The sequence below is a fragment of the Alligator mississippiensis genome, chromosome 12, assembly GCF_030867095.1.
Source record: "Alligator mississippiensis isolate rAllMis1 chromosome 12, rAllMis1, whole genome shotgun sequence".
In the NCBI taxonomy this organism is placed as follows: Eukaryota; Metazoa; Chordata; order Crocodylia; family Alligatoridae; genus Alligator; species Alligator mississippiensis.
Genome location: NC_081835.1, coordinates 6424334 through 6442734, shown reverse-complemented (window position 1 = coordinate 6442734; position 18401 = coordinate 6424334). Strand labels below are relative to the sequence as shown.

Here is an 18401-nt window from a genome sequence, read left to right as displayed (position 1 = left end):
GAGCATGTGGGCTCACATTCCCCAGCTTGGCTCTCCCATATCCCAAATGAGCGCTCTAGTTACTGCCATATTGGTTAACAGAGGGCACCATTTAGTGGCAGGCCCGATCTAGTGAGCAAAGTCTGAAAATATTCACTGACTAGGGCTCTGCAGGAACTTTAGCTGGGAGACTGCTCTCAAATCAGAGACCCTAGCAAGTTTAGGCACCTTTGAGTTGCATGGTAGCTGAGCAAAGATTTTGAGAATCCGTGGCACCTAAATACTGGACGTGCACAACCACGTGTCACTGCCAATACCAAATGCTTTTAAGGACCTAAGCCACTGATCGAGACACTGGACAGTTTTGCACCTCTGTGCTGTTCAAAATAATCCCCTGTAGCCACTTCAGAGAGCTTGTTCTTGCTTGCCATTTTGTTCCTAGGGCACCTGGGCAAGATGAGGTTTAAATTGCAGCTGTATAGCTGACATTCCCACAAGCTGAATTGTATAAAACCACCACATCAATAACAACAATGCAAAGTGATGGCTCATGCATTGCAGAGCATGGTCGTGCAAGTCTAGTCAAGCACATATGGCACTCAAGACTAGTTTCTGCACCAGTAACAAGGATGCGAAACTTTATGAAAGTTTTGGGGGCTTCTCTGAACTTTCAGTCTGGGTCCTCTTCCATCTCTTCCCTCTGACTTGCTGTCCTCACCTTTCCTTCCCCCTTTTATCCTATAAAACTCCGTGCCTCACTTCCTTTCCCATCACTGCTGCCAGAATTGTAATGGTTGCCTCCATCTCTACTGGCATCTAACTGGTTCACTCCCCCAACATTTCTATAGAGCATTTCGTATGGGTGACTCACACAAGATGGCATGAATTGAAAGAGTAGAAGATCAAAGAGAAATGCCATAAAGAGACACATTGGCAATTATAGGACATATCGTTGATGGAAATAGCAAACCAGCTCCTCAGCCCTCAAGCAGCAGCCTCCTCTCCTAAGGAAATATTAAAAACTTTTCTCGTTGTACCCTTTGCAGTTGTATGGATGTCATATTTAAAATGAGCATCGTTCATTAGACTAGGACATGCTACATACTAAAAAGGGGGAAGCCATAGCTGAACCAAGACAGGTCTCCTTTCCCCCCCAATGTCCTATGACGAGAACAATATTTTGGAGCCGTCTAACAGATAATCTTCCTAGGACTTCTTTAGGAACCAAGCATTGCAGTGCAGCCATAGAGCTGGGTTAAAATGTTTTGGTTCTTTTACTAAAATTGGAACAAGGATTAAACTCTCTCAGGTGCTGCTATGAGAAATTACCAAGTGGAAGATTTGGTTTCTGTATCTTAATTCTTTTACTTTTACATTTGAATGAATTATGGGGCAAATTTGCATTTTCAAATGATCCCAAAGAATCAGAGCATCTCTTTATAAAGGGTCTCGTGCTCCCAAGTCCTGTGTCATCCAGTACCTGCATGCATGATGTTCGTGAGTGCGTGTTCAGAGCCGGGCACTCACTCTCTAACCTGCTTTGCTCTTCAAATTTATATAAGCCCTGTAAAAATAAAAAGGAAAAAAAAAGCAAAGCATGGACCTGAGTTGATAGCACAACCTCTCTGTCAGAAGAGAGCGCAAGTGAGCCAGTGCCATGCACACACATCCCTGATGACACAGCAATGTGAAGCTCTAACTCCCTAAAGGAAAAGCAGAGTTTGGGCGAGATGCTGATTATGGGGCAGGTCTATTTAAGTTCCCTTTGTTTTGAAGCACTGAAACAGCACGGAGCAAAAGAAAGAACAAACAGTTCTGCTTTCTTGGCTTGCATAAAAATAACTCTAGACCTAAAATCAAGTCTGAAAAGACATGGCCATTATTTTTTTTTCCATCCTAAAAAGGAGAACAGAATAAAATGTCCATACATTGGCCTCTGGCACACCAACATTTACATGTGTGCACACGCTCTGGATGCAGATGTGAGACTATCCAATTATAAGCATTAGCATCAGCACTCCCCAGTCATGGGAACTGTGGGCTGCGCATGTGAACGCATGGTCCTGAGAGCTGCAAGGGGCATGCAAGTGAAATTCTGAATGTGTATTAATGGGGGCTGCAACCAAAATGGCAATCAGCAATATTTTAAAAAATTATCAAAAAAAAGTGTCTACTTGGGAGTCCTACTCAAGTGACAGATCTACTTAACTTTATTTTTCTGCAAAAAAAAAAAAAAAATCCTCACAATGCTTTGTGGTTTCTGATTTTTTCATTTATTCTGCTTTGCTTTTTATACTATGAATGAGCCACAAAAACATTATTCCAGAAAGTTACAGCATACAAAAATGGCTTTGTACTCTCCAAAGGTCAATTACCCGCTCCTTTTTGTGCTGACCAGGCACAGAAAAGCCTTTAAGACATGTAAGTGGACTAAAAGTAGCTCAGAGAAACACGGCTAAACTAGGACACAGATTCTTTCCACCCCAAATATTTTATATAAAACTTTATGCACATCACTGGCAACTATGGATTCAAGCCAGGACTTCAGAATAGAAAACAAACTTAAGATCAAGAGTGAATCTCATCTTTCGTAAGAGGCAAACAATTACTATCGTAATAGGCTGCGTTACCTCTTTTTCACAGTTGGAGTTAAGCGTGAGCATAGCCATCGGACTGTTTGGTGCGCTGCTTCCCGTTCCAGATGGCATGACATGATCACCAGGCTGATTTGGGCAGGGCAAGCTCAGAGCTTGGTTGGCATGTTTATTTGCAAGAGTGGTAGAAAGGTACTGCTTCACCTGCTGCCGCTGGGCTTGCTGAATGTGGTACTTGGTTGGGTTTTCAAGGTGAGTCTGCACCTGCAAAACACACGGTAAAAAAAAAGAACAAGAGTTTATTGCTTTCTGAAGTGGTTGCATGCACATGCACATGGTGCCAGATACTGTTTAGTGAATTCCTTGACGGGTATAAGTCTGTGCAGCTCTGCTGAAGTTTCACTACCTTATAATAGCTGAAGACCTGATCAGATAATTTTTTTTTTTTTTTTTTTTGCTTACATTTGAGTCACTGCAGTTTGCAAGGCTGTGGCAGGACTCATAACCTGATTGTTTTTGAAAGCGTTAGTTTTACTTTCAAAACCATACTACTTATGGTTGCTTTGCTGTGGTGCACGATCCAATGAATCCTAGAGTTAAAAATGTTAACATGTTTTAATCCCTGGAAAAGATGAGCGTTGTATGAAATTAAGTAAATTATTAAAGTTTTCTTCTGCAGACAAAAACATTCAAACCGTAAGTACTCCTGGTCTAATTTGTGTGCAACTAAAATAACCTTGTTAAGGCATCTCCGCCTGGTTAAAATGCTAATTGTAAGTGGCGGACACAAAGAAAAAAAAATCTTTAAGAGCTTAATAGATTTTTAAAAATTCAATGCATGCATTAATCGTGTTTGTTAGCAGTATATTTTCTATTTAAACCTGCTGTCTTAATACTACATAGTTTTTTTTTGTGGAAAAAAGTGAAAAATAAATCCACACCAACTGCACATATACTACCATAAAAGCAGACAATCAAGGAAAAAAAAAAATCAACATTTTTAAAAGGCAAATTTTCACCATTTCTGAACACAAAGTTTACCTAACACTGAATGCTACTACTGCCTTTATGCCATACTGAAATGCAATACCCTACAGAGGAGCTCATGAGTTTCAAACAGTTAAACGCTATCCCGTGTACCCGGACCAGGTAAAATATGACATGGTATGCTGATAAAACAACTTTGCATATGCGGTAAATATTTTTAAAACAGATAACAAAATAACTCACCTGATAATGATTATACTCGAGCATTTCCAGCATACTATTTTTATGTTCAAAACTTAACTAAGGAACCGATTATCTTTTATTTTTTGCTATTCCAGCTCAAAGACTCGCACACAGAAGCATCATAAACAGGCTACCCCAGTACAGCACAAGAAACTTTACTACGACCGTCCACTTATAATAACCTAAGCTAATTAGTTACGCATGTAGAGAAACAAACAGTTCACACAAGGGACTCTTCTTGGAAGCAAGTTTAGCCCTAAATATTGGTATGATTTTTTTCCCCAGCTTTGACGTCATGCTTTTTCATAAACATAAAAGGATCTTTTAAGTGATGGGCTATCAAAGTCAGGATTGACAGTTAGCTCAAGGCCAGCTTGCTATTCATCTTTCGTTCCAGTCATACTACTAGACAATGGTATTTTTCTTTAGCAGTAAGGTTACAAATTTTAAGCCCAGAGTAAAAAAAAGCAGAAACTGCACAAAAAGTGCTACAAGTTGCATGCACTCTTCATGGTCAGGGGCATGTGCTGAACAGAAGTACATGGCTGCCCAGTCCTAGTCTAGGCTTCCAGGTTTATGTATCTCCACATCTGCCTTATGCACCCAATGGTGTGGAAGGAATGAAGCCAACCAGCACCAGCTACCCCTCTTCTAGGCTTAATTTTCCCAAGTCTGCCATGTTCAGATGTCCTCATGTCCCTTCAGCCATTACTGTAGTATGCAATATACTTCGATCTTGGCCCCTCGTGCTGGAATTGCCAAAGAAACATGTGCCTAGGTAGCCTAGTGAATGCATTCTGGTAAGATGCCCCAAACATGTCCCTGTCCTTTGGCATAAACTATTGCTGGAGAAAGCTGCATCTCTTTATCAGCCCATTTCACCTAAAATATTCTACACAGGCATGTACAACGAGAGCTGTTCAACCTATGTTGCATGGACTTCTTACCCCAGGACTCTACACACATGGAATTGGGGACAAAGTCATTGGCTAGAACAAGGACAGATGCATCTTCACCAAAACACTGCCCTAATGCTTTGTATTGGGGCTGGTGTAGATATTTCTCACTTTGAAGCCCAGGAAGTCTTTATATATAAAGTCTGAGTATTGCCAAAGGAATCAGCTCTGCATTGGTGACTCTCCTGGTTAGGTTACACCTGGATTTCTTACTTCCTGTCTTGCAAGCTCTTGGGACTGTGGTGGGTAAAGGGTAAATTCTACCTGAATTATACTGCCAATACAAAGGAGAGCTGCAGTTGGGGTCCAAGGATGGAGAGGGGTTAAAGTGACCATTCTGAATATAGAGTGAGTGAAAAGTTTATGATGTTGATCATTTGTAATAGTTTTATACCCCCTTTTTCTGTGGGGTTAAGGAGAGGGGTTAGGACCCTTTCCATCCAATTTCATGAGGCACCTCCTCCAATGCATCCATTTAGCACAGAGCTGCTGGTGCTCAGTGCACAACGCTGGAGAAGGACCTGGTATCCAAGGCAAAGTGATGCTTGTACTGTATCTGGCAACTCCACTTTGGTTGTACCGTACTTGGAAAAAGGTCCTACCGGGAGATCATGGGACAGCAGGGCCTTGGGGAAGGACTTTGGTCTTTGATGGGAACAGTGGTGCAATGTATGGCTTGCTTTTGGATTCAGAGCAAATTGGCAGGATTTACGGATGTCCAGGCTGCCGATTCCTCTTGGGGATGGTAGAGGAGCTTGACAGATCCGGAGACAACTTCTCCAAATCAGTTCTGTGCTAGGATCTGCGTAGACCTCTTCAAAAAAAATCCATTTTTCAAACCTGCCGCCTTGCTTTCAGGGGTAACACACAAGAAGTGTTACATATGTCCATATCCTCAGAGCAGCTCGCGTGCTGAGTGGGCGCTGCTGACATTGGTGCATTACACAATAGGCAAATCTTGACTCCTGGAGACTACTTCACTCTTTAGGTTTGTGTATGAAGGGTGAAGGCAGAATGCAGAGACCCAATTAATACCCTGAATCCAAATTTCCTTTGAACCAACTACCACCAAGGACATGAAGGGGTGTTTAATGCTCATCCGGGAATTTCCAGCCTGTAACCTCAAAGAAACTTGGTGGAAAGTTAAACCAAGTCTATCAATCAGCAGAATAAAATCACTACCATTTTATTTGGACATGGCCTAGCTGAAGTTTACATGCTGCACTTTTATGTAAAAGAATACAATAAGAATTAAGAGAGACTGATTCATGGTCAACGTGGACAGGAAATAAAACACACATCTCTTGCCATTAGCTAATGACTGAAGCATACACTGTGTTGATTAATGGATTTCAGGACAGATGTTCCAATTCTGACAGAAACAAGGGACTCTACTATTACAAGAATATAAAACTTTGCCTGGTCCCCCCCAACTTTTACATGCCTAATAAAACAGGATAATTTAGTAGCATTTTGAGCAATTGGAGGAGACAAAACCATGCCTGGTCTTGCGTTATTTTTACTAGGCATAGAAAATGAATTAGAGTGTTTTGAAGTATTGGGTGGAAATGGACAATTTCACTCTTCCAGTTACAACAGACTGGATTTGTTAAGGCCAACAGCTAACGTGGTCGGGATGTCTGAATGACTTGAAAAAGTATTGACACTAAGGGTGCCCAAACTCGGTTTAAAGAAAGAAAACGCGCCTCTCGCAATATTCACAGGCCCCCAAACAGATTTACAAAAGTTATTTTTTCCTAATTAGTTCCCTGAAGAATTGTAGCAGCTCCATATTTAAAAGCTCTAATTTGAGATTAGTTATGGGATTGGCTGGGGGTGGAAGTTGGGCAGGTAACTCTTGCTTTCCCTAAGAAAAACTGGCCTCATAAGCAAGTTCCAACTTCATATGTTCACATAAGGCTTATTAGAAACTTGGTGCCAAAAACTGCTGAATATTGCATACAGATTGATAGTCATCATCTACAAGAATTGTTAAACGGTTTAGGATTGAAAGACATTACAGGAACCCCATGCATGACAGAAACTTAAGTCTACAGTTATATGCTAATACAATCCAAATCATGCAATTAGTCATGCTGACTACTGGGGGTCCTGCAGCCAAGGTTGTAGCTGTAACAATCACTGCCCTAATAGCCGGGACGAAACAATAGTAGGTTTGGTTTCAGTAAAGGATTAACTACTACCGGAGCTAACAGTTGGAGCAGGCTGTTACCCTCTGTGGAAGATACGATGTTTTAAACATTACCATTAAAGAAAAGCCTGTGTGTTAGTGAGGAGCAGGGGCCGAACAGATTAAAAGTTCAGGGAACGTACTAATCCAATGAGAGGAAGCTTAAAACAAATAGAGAGAGAAAGCATTTGTTCTAACTATATTGCCCTAGGACTTGCAGCTTATAATTACAAATAAATACTTTTGGGGTCAGTTTTCCCAGCTCAATAGCAGTTCTTGTTGCTCAAAAAGCTAAATGTCATGGGATTTTGAAGAAAGGTTAACATACTGTATCACTTTAAAATTAATGGGACCAAACGGTAAACCACAAAACCCCACAAATGGAAAGACTTTACTCGAGTTGAAGATTTAGTTATGCCCAGATCGCTAGACTATGGGCCGAGAGGCAAAACCATCCGGAAACAGGATTTCAGGGTTTTAGCCACTTGAAAAGGTTTTTATTACTTTTCAGATTGATGACCTAAAAGAGACAGCATCAGAGTTTTGAAACAAGACTAGTCAGACAACAGCAAGTTAAATAACCTCATCTGCTTAACGTGAAGGAGAGCTAAAAATCCAACTACAGACACCAAGCAAGTGCAGGAAAAATCCTTCTGGAACATTTCCTTGTTGCTTAATTCTCCTACTAATGAAAAACCATTGAAGAGATCCCAAGTACTAAGGCCAGGGCAGGTACACGTGAGCAACACCACTGCAGCTCCAACAAAATCAGTAACCATCTTCTGGGATCACTTCAAAAGGCAAAAGTTCCCTCGTTTTGTTGCATCGCATCGCTTACACAGAAGAGTAGGGAGGTTGTTAGCCATGTTAGCCTAAAGTCAGGAGGTGGGAAGGCAAAGTGGCCCTTTAAGTAATTGATTCACACAGGCATAAGCTTTCTTGGCCAATTACCTATTTGCTATCAATGGACAAAAGGGTCCGACAACATTTTGTGATTATGAAACATCTATTAAAAAAAGTTATTTATTTGACGCAACTCGGTATCCACAGACACGACTATTATGTATTCAGTATAAAATCATCATCACTACTGTACACAGATTTGCCTTTTCTTTCTTAAAAAGGTAGTTGCCCATTACCCAAGGATTGCCTGCATTTTCTCCCATGTCACAGAAGAGCAGTCATGTTGTACAGAAGAGATTTAAGATAAGCATAACACAACAGCAGACTGACATTAAGTTGTACTTCAGCTGCAGAAGCACATGAAGATGGAATAAAACACAGCAAGGGGCTGCGTTCTGCTGATTTTTAAGGATCTCTCTATCTAGACACACTTCTTTCCTATAAACAAACTTGTTGCAACTTTGCACCATAGCACAAGAGTATGGTATTTTTTTTTTGGGGCAGAGCTCAGAGCCCTCTCACCTGCCAGATTTCTATTAAGAGACTAAGAGAAACATCAGGAAGTCAACAACTGAAGTAAGTGCCATAGACTTTTATGCAGAGCCTATGGGATAATTTCAAAGCTATTTTAATTCTTGGTAGAAGTGGCTGTTCATAAGACCGGCCTCTTCAGTCTTATAGTTCTTCCTATTTCTTTCAAGCCTGCACATCCAAGCTGCATTGGAGCAAGGGTTTTATAGCCTGTTGGCAACGATGGCTATGCCGTTACCGCTGATAATAAGGCACTGAATAATCTGAGCCTGAATAATCTGAATAATCACGACCCGTGTACAAAAAAATGCCTGCCCTTAAATGACATGATCAGCTGAAATCCAAGGCTGCAGCCAGCCAGGTTTTCCATAAGCAAAATGCTTATTTTAATCTATGGACATAGTCTCACTCATGCTACAGCTCTGTGTGCCATGCGTCAGGCCATAAAGCTGCCTACTAAAAAAACCCTTTTTTTTCTTTTTTGCATGCGTTGGTATGCAGGCCCTGCGAGACATGCCGATAGGTGAGGGTAGGACACGTCCCAACTGTGGCTGAAAGAGACTAACCATTAAAAAGTTTGCATAAAGCCACTGAACATTCATTAGTTAGTAAATAACTAAGTCACTAACGGCCCAAGGCTTTGAACCAGCAACCTAGGGGTGAAAGGCTCTGTATTTCTGGTTTCACTGCTAGGGAAGTTTCAAGTGCTTAACTGGTTCAGAAATGAAGCTAGTCAATGAACTTGATGACTCATACCCCCTCAGGAAGCAAAAGCCCAGAAATACCATGCTTTCCTCAGATGCGTCTCCAACAGTTCAGGCACAATTCAGAAGCGGAGCAAATTTGTTTTCTTCGCACGCATCTGAATTCTTCAGTAGGAGCAATTTTGTTCCAAGGATGTAGCTGCTGCCTTCAACTCTTATCATATGAAGGGATAAAAAAATAATACCTCCTCCCCACAAAAAACACGGAGAAAATGAATTTAGTGATGAAGGGGAAGGGAAAGAGGCCCTGGATTCATGCCCTGAAAGTCCTCAAGGGAGCTACAGAAAGACCCTACAGGAATGCAAGCTTCATCACATCTGTCCGCGTGCTGCCTAGGACAATTTGTTCTACAGGTTCGAATCCACTTTATTGGTGCCCTTTTCCCAAGACTCCCAATTCTAGGTGGTTTCTCACATGTGGACATAGTCTGTGAGGACGTGACTATAAGAAGCCATAAGGAGGAAATACATTTTGGAGAAGATACCTGAAAGGATACTTAGCTGGGCCAGGTTTGCCCAAGTCACATACGGAACAGGGTTCATCATTTACCTTAATTGGAGTATTTCCAAAAATCATCGCAAATATCAAGCTCACATTTTACATTCACAAGAGTCAGAACATTCAAAAATCTTTGTTCATTTAGCAATCCCAACCCCTTCTGCATATGAATTATGTCTAGTGTGCATTAATACAAGCCTGCCTTGGTACACACACACACACACACACACACACACACCCCCCTCCTAACCCCCACCAAGAAGCATGCAGAACCCACCAATCCCACCAAGAAGCAAAATACAAGTGTTATTTTGCCAAAACTAGGAGTGGGACAAAATAGACAAAAAAATAGACCACCAAAAAAAGGGTAGAAAACTTGCCTCCTCTCCCATCTCATTATGAAAGTGGCAACAAGCTTGTCATTGAGGAGTTTGCTCATTTTTTGGACAAAGAAGCGAGTAAGTGCATGGGCTTGCATGTTTTGACATGCCCGTTGTGTTTTGCTTCAAGCATTAAATCCACTATTCTGGTACACAGAAAGGCAGTGCCCAGAACTGTGGCCTGAATAAGTCAGAAAATCGTAATTAAAAACATTTAACTTGTAGATTTCCACTTGCAAAACAGACTCTGTTCCAAAGCCTGTGGGAGTCAAACCGACAGCGTCCCTACAGACTTCCACGAGCGCCGAAACAAGCCCCTGTTGCTTTTATCTTTGCCGTTTTCTTGATTGTTGAAGCTTTTCCATTCACAAGAAGTACATATTACCACCGCATGCCCTACGAAATGACAGCATGGCAGGAGTCAAAATAGGATGATATTTGGGGTAGAGTCCTGTTCTAGGCTTCTGAAATGGCAGTGCCTATGCCACCCTGCTCAAATCCCTGAAAAAGTTGCTAATGCATCTCTTTGCAATACAGCTTCATCTCAGCCTGCAGATGAAGTTACAAAAAGCAGCGAGGAACAGAACAACTACTCACCTTTTGGATTACTGTGTCTCAGTGACAGGGGCAGGGTGCAACAGGGATGCACTCATATCCACCCCCTCCCCAAGGTGAAGAACAGGATCTGGCCCTCGCTGTCAAAAGGTGGTGGTCCAACTGCTCTAGAAAGATGCATTGATTTTAACATAGTGCATGAAAGTGTGCATGAATGTTCAGGGGCAACGGCTTGGTGTAGAGAAATCGTGTCCTACAGGCATAATTGGGCCAAGCACACTAAATGCAGACAAAAAAAAAGTCTCTACATTGCCCAAAGCACCATCCTCTGACGCTAATAAGAATGCAATGAACACCCATTTTGCAGATGTGCAGTAACTTTCTTCCAACAAATCTCTAAACCCATTAGACTTGCATAAAGGCTTGGGCAAGAACTGCTGTACCCATTGCACACACAACTAAGCAGAGGCACAGAAAGGTCGACTCTCCCACACACACTCCCCCACAGTTGCATACTGAAGACGATCAAAACCGAAAACGTGAGTCAGTTTTCAAGGCCTGCAAAAACCCAAGCAGCTTAGGAACAACTTGTCACATTCACCAGCAGAACATTTACAAGAAACGCCGAAAATACAAAATTAATCTATTTTCGAAGTACCATTTACTTTGTTGTAACAAATCATTTTACCAGCTCTGGTTGCAGCACAAAGAACACTTGTTTTAAAATATGTCTGTTTTCAAGCTATCTGCTTTGCAGTGAATGTAACTGCCACGGGAACCATTTCACAAAGAATGAAGATTTTGTTAATTCAAAATAGTTTTGTGCAGCTCAAGTGCCCTGAGCTATCACACGTCACAGTTAATAAAGAGCAAGCCAGAATCTATACTTCTTCACTCATAGCCTATAGTGGCTTTTATGTCAGCCTGAATATGGAAAGGTTGAATAAGCAGTAACACAAAACAATTTAAAGGCCTTCATTTTATCACGCTATTAACATGATCATTAAAGAAAGGAATCACTGATTTAGTTTACTTGAAGGAGACAAAGGCCAGATTACCAGTGAATTCCTTGATTTTTATACTTCTGCTCAATGGGCTGCAGTGTTATTTATAACTTCGTTAAACCTACTGAATTATCACAAAACCGTTTCAATACACCGCTGAACATGATGAGCAAGCATTTCAGAGTAAGATTATCCAAGTCACCTTCATGGAAACGCAACTATCCACTACCAAAACTGTTCCAATAAATATTGCTGGGTTTATTTATTTATTTATTAATTAATTTTGAGGGTCAGGAGGGGGACATCACACAAAAAAGGCAGGACTCTGGTGCTCCAAAGGAGGAGCTCATCCAAAATGCCGAACTGTTGCTATTACACATCCCCGCTATCATATCATGATGCCAATTTTTAAATGATGGCTCTGTGCAGAGAAAGTAAATTGTGTCATGTGCGTTTATAAGCGTGCTCCGGGAGGTGGGGGGGTGCTTTAATTAAAACACCTGGAGCATCATGTGTATTAATGTCCCCTCACTGAAAATTGGTTGGGGGGGGGTACTTTAACTAGAGCTCATTTGACAAGCTTTAGCTAAAAGCACCGCGACCCCCATTTTTCAGCACGGCGATGCTGACACACATGACACTGGATTCTGCTGGAGCATATTAATTACCATGCTCCAGCAGACTCTGTTAATCAAGTCTGCTCCAACATGCTGTAATTACAACACATTGAAGCAGCCTCCGTGCACATGTATAGGAGCCCTTCAAGGCCTTGATGCTCAATTAACAGGAAAAAAAAAACCCACACTGGCAGTCATCATTGCTTAAGCAGCACTACATGAATTTAACCACCGTCTCACAGAGCAGTCGACAACATAAAACCATGAGAGTCGCCATTTACTGGGTCAGGCCATAGATGCATCTTGTCCAGTATGCTGTGTCACACTGGCACAGGGGTACATGTGGAAAGGGAGTGTAAACTGGGTAGGACCACTTTCCTCCCCTACTTATGCCCTCCAGCATACTGTGTCTAGGAAGTCCCGACTCCAAGTCTGTGCCCCTAACTCCCACCTCAATAGCTAGTGATGTACCTTTCTTTTCAAGCCAGTGGGAGAAATCAGTTAAAATGCATCATATCCCAATTTTAAGATTTTTCCAAAGTGAAAAATAAAGAAAATAGTGTTAAAGTAAGTTACTGCCATTGTAAAATTTAGTCACTTCTAATTAGTCTCTCTCCCTCCCTCCTTCTCCCCACTTTAAACATGAAAGGTTACTTGAGACAGCACGTTTAGGGCCAAACCCTGAAATGCCTCCCATACAGACCTATTCTGCTGCCTTGGCAGTCACTGGGCAGCCCTCTTTCCCCTTTCGTGCCTCTGTCTCTTTCTTAACTTCTTTCCTCTTCTTCTAGGACCTTTCTCTACACCTCCTGATCCAAGAGCTGCATTCCCATATCTTTAAGTCGCAGAGATGCTATTTCCATCTCCCCGAAGCATTCCTGAATGGTCCATATACAAGAAAAAGCAAACAAGCAAACAGTGCTGAAGAAAGAGGTAATTTCCAGCAAGAGAATGTAATGCTGCCCTATGTTACACAGCACCACGGTTGTCACTTAACACACATTAGACAGCAAAACTATCCATCTGGCAAGTAAAACCATCTGAGGGCTTAGCTTCCTCCCCATCTCAATCTAGGGTTTTTCTCTTTACTTTATTCCTAGGCGATGAAGATTTCCATTCTAGAGGACAAACAGGATACTTCTTAAAAGAGGAAGGACCATTGCATTAGCTTCTCTTACTCAGCTACCTGGACAAGGTTCTCCCCTTTAAACTCTAATCTAAGCACACTGAAATGGCACAGAAAGGCTTTTTTCCCCAATTCTCCAAGGTCGGCCCTACATAATGGAGGGTCAAAGGAGCTCTGGCCTAGACTCAGCAGCATGGCACTTTACTAGCAGCCACAATATATAGAAGAATCAAGCATTACATGCTCTGGACTCACTGATGCATGAAGCCATGGACCAGAGCTGGGTCAGCCAGACCGAGTTGCACAGAACCCCCTGAGGAAGAAAGTCTTGCATTCAAAAAAGTGTCTAACTCTATGCCAATGATGCAATTGGTCAAATAAAATAAATCCTTGCCTCTCACAGAATGGATAGCTATTTAGACAGAGGAAAATCCTTTTTAAATCCCCACAGATGAAAAAGGGGGGGGGGGGGGGCAACACATACCAACACCCCAAAAAATAAAATAAAATAAAAGTCACTTCTTCCAGAAGTGCTCTGTTGCTCTCACCTCTTCTTACTACACTTTTTGTTAAACTGGGATGCAGTGACACAGCCTTATACAGCAGCAAAGGCACAAGTTCAAGACTTGCTCTGGACTTTTTCCAACAGGCACCCTGCGGCTTGGCTGAAGAGAGGTCTGGGAAGATAAAAGATGCTTGGATATGATGCTAGTGACACTGCACCATTAACTGCGGGAAAGGATGAGCTTAACTATGCCAGCCCAATGGGTTGCTAGGCTCAGGCAAACTTCTTGAACCTGGCCTTGGACCATTTTAGACAGCATTAGCCAATTCGCTTCTTGGCGAGCCAAGATGCTGGTAAGTACGGTCCCAATATGGGTGGATGCTGAAGAGCACCATTTGCACCTCACTCATTAACCTTTTGTTCAGGTATAACAAATTATGCTATATCTTTACATTTCTCAAAACTAATTTGGATGAATAAAGTGTGTGAATGGAGTACTTTAATAGAATAAAAAAGTACACCCGTTAATATCAAAACTCCTTGTCCCGAATACTGCAATATCTAGGCATGGTATTGAGCCTGTAACTACAAAAACAGGACCTCAAGGATGCATGCATGTTTGACACAAAGTCCCAATGTCAGGGTTATGCCTCCCTTGGCTTAGCTTTTTATGTAGTATGCCACCCAGATACTGCAAACTCCACCTTTTCCAAGTACAAGAACGTCCTTTAACATCGTCGAGGCTGAACTTCAATAAGGAACACAGAGTCACTGACCCCACAAGCAGAAGCACATTTGTGAAATACAAAGAAGTGTGTGTGTGTGTTATCATTCCAGGGCTCCAAAAGGTTAGGAGTGAATAAGTAATGCTCACATTCAAAAGTAATATTTTTGTCAGAAGATCAAACCAGCTTTTGATAAGGAAATTCAGGGCCTCCAGGCTTCATTCACAAAGAATCCCATTTTAAACCGCATTTAACCTAGCCAGTAGATGTTTAACCCCTCAAAATTCTTACCAAGAGATTAAAGAGACTGAGAGTGGCGTCTTCAAGTCAAGCCATATTCACCATGCAACATATTAGTCTTTTAGCATTTAGCTTGTACACAACATAAAAGAGCATGCTAGCTCTTAGTTTTCCAGCTTGTAGCTGTACGGGTCTAGAGGAAAAAGGAATCAGAAGTCATGGTACAGGTGATCTCTTTTATTAAACCAACTAGATTTTTGCAAAAAGAATTATGAAAAAAAAAAAAAGTCTTTACCAATTAAAGATTTTTTTTTTTTCCTTGCAAAAAATCTAGTTAGTCTAGTAAAAGAGATCACCTCTACTACGAGTTCTGAACTCTTAGTTTTCACTCTTTTTGATTACAGGAAAATAGAGCAGTTTGTTTTTTCCTGTTGACAAGAACTCAGAAAGACCCCAGCTACAGATTTCTATTCTAAATCTCTGCGTTTATCATCTTGTAAATCATGTGTGTAAACCTAACAGTGCTAACATTGTGTGGCATCTCACAGCACCCTTGAAAGAATCTCAAGGCACCCCAGGGTGCTGCAACATCCTTGTCGAGACCTAAGCAGATATACATCAGCATCTAAATTGCGAAGTTCATTCTTACAGAGCTGGCCTACATTTAGAGTCATCGTCTCCCTCCACCTCAGGCACATAACAGAATGGATATTAAGGGATTCTGTCAAATCACTGGGGGTAAAGTGCTTAGCAAATGTTGGCTCTACTGCCAAAGTTGACAGGTGAGCTACACAACAGCCTGTAGCAGCAGCAGCTCTATTCAGCCCAATTAGTATACATTGCTGCAATGCTACAGACAAGGAAACCAGAGGTGGTAAAAAGGGGGAGGGTGGAGATACACACAAAATGGGTAGAAAACTAGTCTTCATTCATTTTGGAATATCAGAGCAATAGTCCTGAGATCTAGAAATAGAGTCCAACTCGAGTAACTCAGACATTTCATTTTTAAAGCTTTAAACTATAACTCAAATACACAGCGGAGCAATGCAGATTCATTCTACAAACTCACCCCAGCAGGCAAGTCCTACCAGGCCTAAGCAAAGAGTAAAAAAAAGGGGGAAAAACAGTTTGAATGACCCCTGGAAAGAGGGCCTCTTCTGGAAGTTATGGTGAGGCTGCAAGTTCGAGATCAAGCAAGACATGGAACCAGCCATACCACGAATGTGGTGCTACAGTCAGCAGAGCAACCAATATGCTGGCGTGCATCAACTGATGCAACTCATGCAAAACTACGGAAGTCATTCTCCCGCTCTATTCAGCATTGGCGAGGCCACGGCTGGAGGACTGCGTCCAGTTCTGGGCACCACACTTCAAGAAGAACATGGAGAAGCTCGAGAGAGTCCAGAGAAGAGCCGCTCGTATGATTTAGAGGCCTGAAGAGCAAGCCACACAAGGAAAGGCTGACAGATATGGGGCTGTTCAGCCTAGAAAAGAGAAGACTTTGGGGGGGATTTGGTGGCAGCTTACAAATATAGCAGGGGACAGCATCAGGGGTGAGGTGAACAACTATTCACCAAAGCGCCCCAGGGGAAAACCAGGAGCAGTGGTCATAAACTCCTAGAAGAAAGTTTCAGACTGGATATAAGGAAAAACTTCTTCACGGTTCATGTGACCAGACTCTGGAATAGACTCCTAGTGAGGCTGGCGCAGGCACCTACCCTGGAGATCTGCAAAAGGAGACAGGATGCACACCTTGCTGGGGTTATTTGACCCCAGCAGTCTTTCCTGCTCAGACCAAGGGGGCTTGACCCCATGATCTTGCGAGGTCCCTTCCAGCCCTAAACTGCTATGAATCTAGCCAGGCCCAGATCAGGTCTAAGCAACAGAAATCACAGACCTGGGAAGTCCAGAAGCGGCCAAAGAAAATGGAAAAGATGTTTCTAGCTGAAAGAGTGGACATAAAGAGGAAGGTGAAAAGCAGAAACCAAGAGCAGGTGGCAAGTGAGATCTTAAAGGGCAGGTAGACCTGGTTCTGAGAGGCCTGGAGTGAATTTCTATGCTCCTGCATAGGAAAAAGGGACTGCCTTCTTCCCCCCCCCCCCCCCCCCCCCCCCCCCTCCAAAATCTATCAGCCATCTCCTAAAAGATCCCGGGGACGGGAGGTGTAATGTGCTGCTCCTGTTTCTCCTTCAGTCTTCAGAGACAAGCCACTGTTTGCATTGCTTGAAAGGGAGAAATTCCCATTACATGCCTCTTGGTGCATCCTCCGAACACAACACAAGTTTCACTTTGTGAACTCTTACGGTCACTCTTTATTCCAGTCAATGCTTCAAATGTTACTAGCATGACCATGTCCTTGAGGGACGGGATTTTTACGGACACAGTTGTATTGGAAATATGTCCTAGAACTAACAATTATACCAGTATGAAGTACGCTACTCTCCAAAACCAGAATAAGCCATATTACTATAACCATTTTTATGCATGTGTAACTACTTTATTGTGCATGTCGTTTTGTGGCTTTCACCGTGGTGTAAACCCCAGGGGAAAGCCCCTGGGGGCTTTCAGTGAACCCCAATATCAATTTTCAGGTAAAAGAAAAAAGGTTGTGTGTGTCCAGCGCTGCTCGATCATTCTGTCCTTGCATTCAAGTTCAGCCCAGCTGCTCACATCCGAGATAAGCGGTCCCTGACACTCAAAAGGCAGAGGTGTCCGATTCCTATGAAACCAACGGGAGCTGGGAACCTAAATACCTTCCTGGATCTGGACTTTGGTTCTAGCAATATCTGCTCTCTTTTTTCTAATACAAGTAGACTGCTCAATCCGCCCATTGTCTGCTGATGCTTTCAGGCAAGTAGCTTCTCCCACTCCCCATTCAAAAGGGGGAGGCTAGCGAGCTGCACTGGGTACATTGCCCCAAGGCAGCAAAGCATCTCTTTGAAATGTTGGTTTGTTTAACACACACAGGACACGCTCCTGCTGATGTCAATGCGCTCGGGCCGAAGACGTGGCAGATTCCAAACAAGTCAGTTACAAAACCTCTGCTGTGAGCAATTGAAGCTTTAAGCTACCGAGCTCCCGGAGAGCAGCAAAAGACTATGGGGGCCTGTGAAGATGTTCAACCCACATGAACTTACATGTGTAGGAAGACATTGATTTATTTTTTTTGGTAAAGCTACTGCACGCTTTGGGAAGATTTTCCTTCTACATTGAAAAAGCATGAGGAGAAGAAAAAAAAAAGTGCAACTGTGCCCTTTTTATATTTTTTGTGATTTTATATGAAAGTGCAGACAATCGATCAATGTGATAGTTACCAACCAATGGTGTTGCTGCATGTGTTACTTGGTCTCTTCCCGCACAGCATCACAGGGAGGTGGAGAGCGCTGCAAAGTTGCTAGGCCACGCCGTGTGGGGTTTGCTTTGGGGACAGTGCTAGCATCTCGTCCTGCAAGCCATTCTGGGCAGAGCAGAGTTTAAGGACAGTTTTCTCCTCCTGGGAGCCATGTCTGTAATGCAGCATTGGTTCTGAAGGATGTTTTAAGAGCTCCTCTATCCTCTTTGTCAGACAACACCTTGGCAGATTTTCAAGGTGAGAACTAATT

General features: G+C 42.4%; 1 protein-coding gene across 13 annotated transcripts in view; it reads right to left on the bottom strand.

Moving 5' to 3' along the window:
- The window catches only part of MITF (melanocyte inducing transcription factor), a 122274-nt gene that overhangs the window by 17358 nt on the left and 86515 nt on the right, over positions 1 to 18401 (bottom strand). For 9 of the 13 annotated variants that reach the window (XM_014605147.3, XM_014605144.3, XM_019499751.2 and 6 more), the window contains exons 3-4: positions 2610 to 2837; positions 1460 to 1543 (exon numbers count right to left, since the gene is read on the bottom strand). In XM_014605147.3, coding sequence (XP_014460633.1) covers positions 1460 to 1543; positions 2610 to 2837 — 312 coding nt within the window. Of the gene's footprint in view, positions 1 to 1459; positions 1544 to 2609; positions 2838 to 3803; positions 3956 to 18401 lie in introns of those variants that run through there. The other 4 variants (XM_019499750.2, XM_019499749.2, XM_019499762.2 and 1 more) reach the window with 3 other exon arrangements.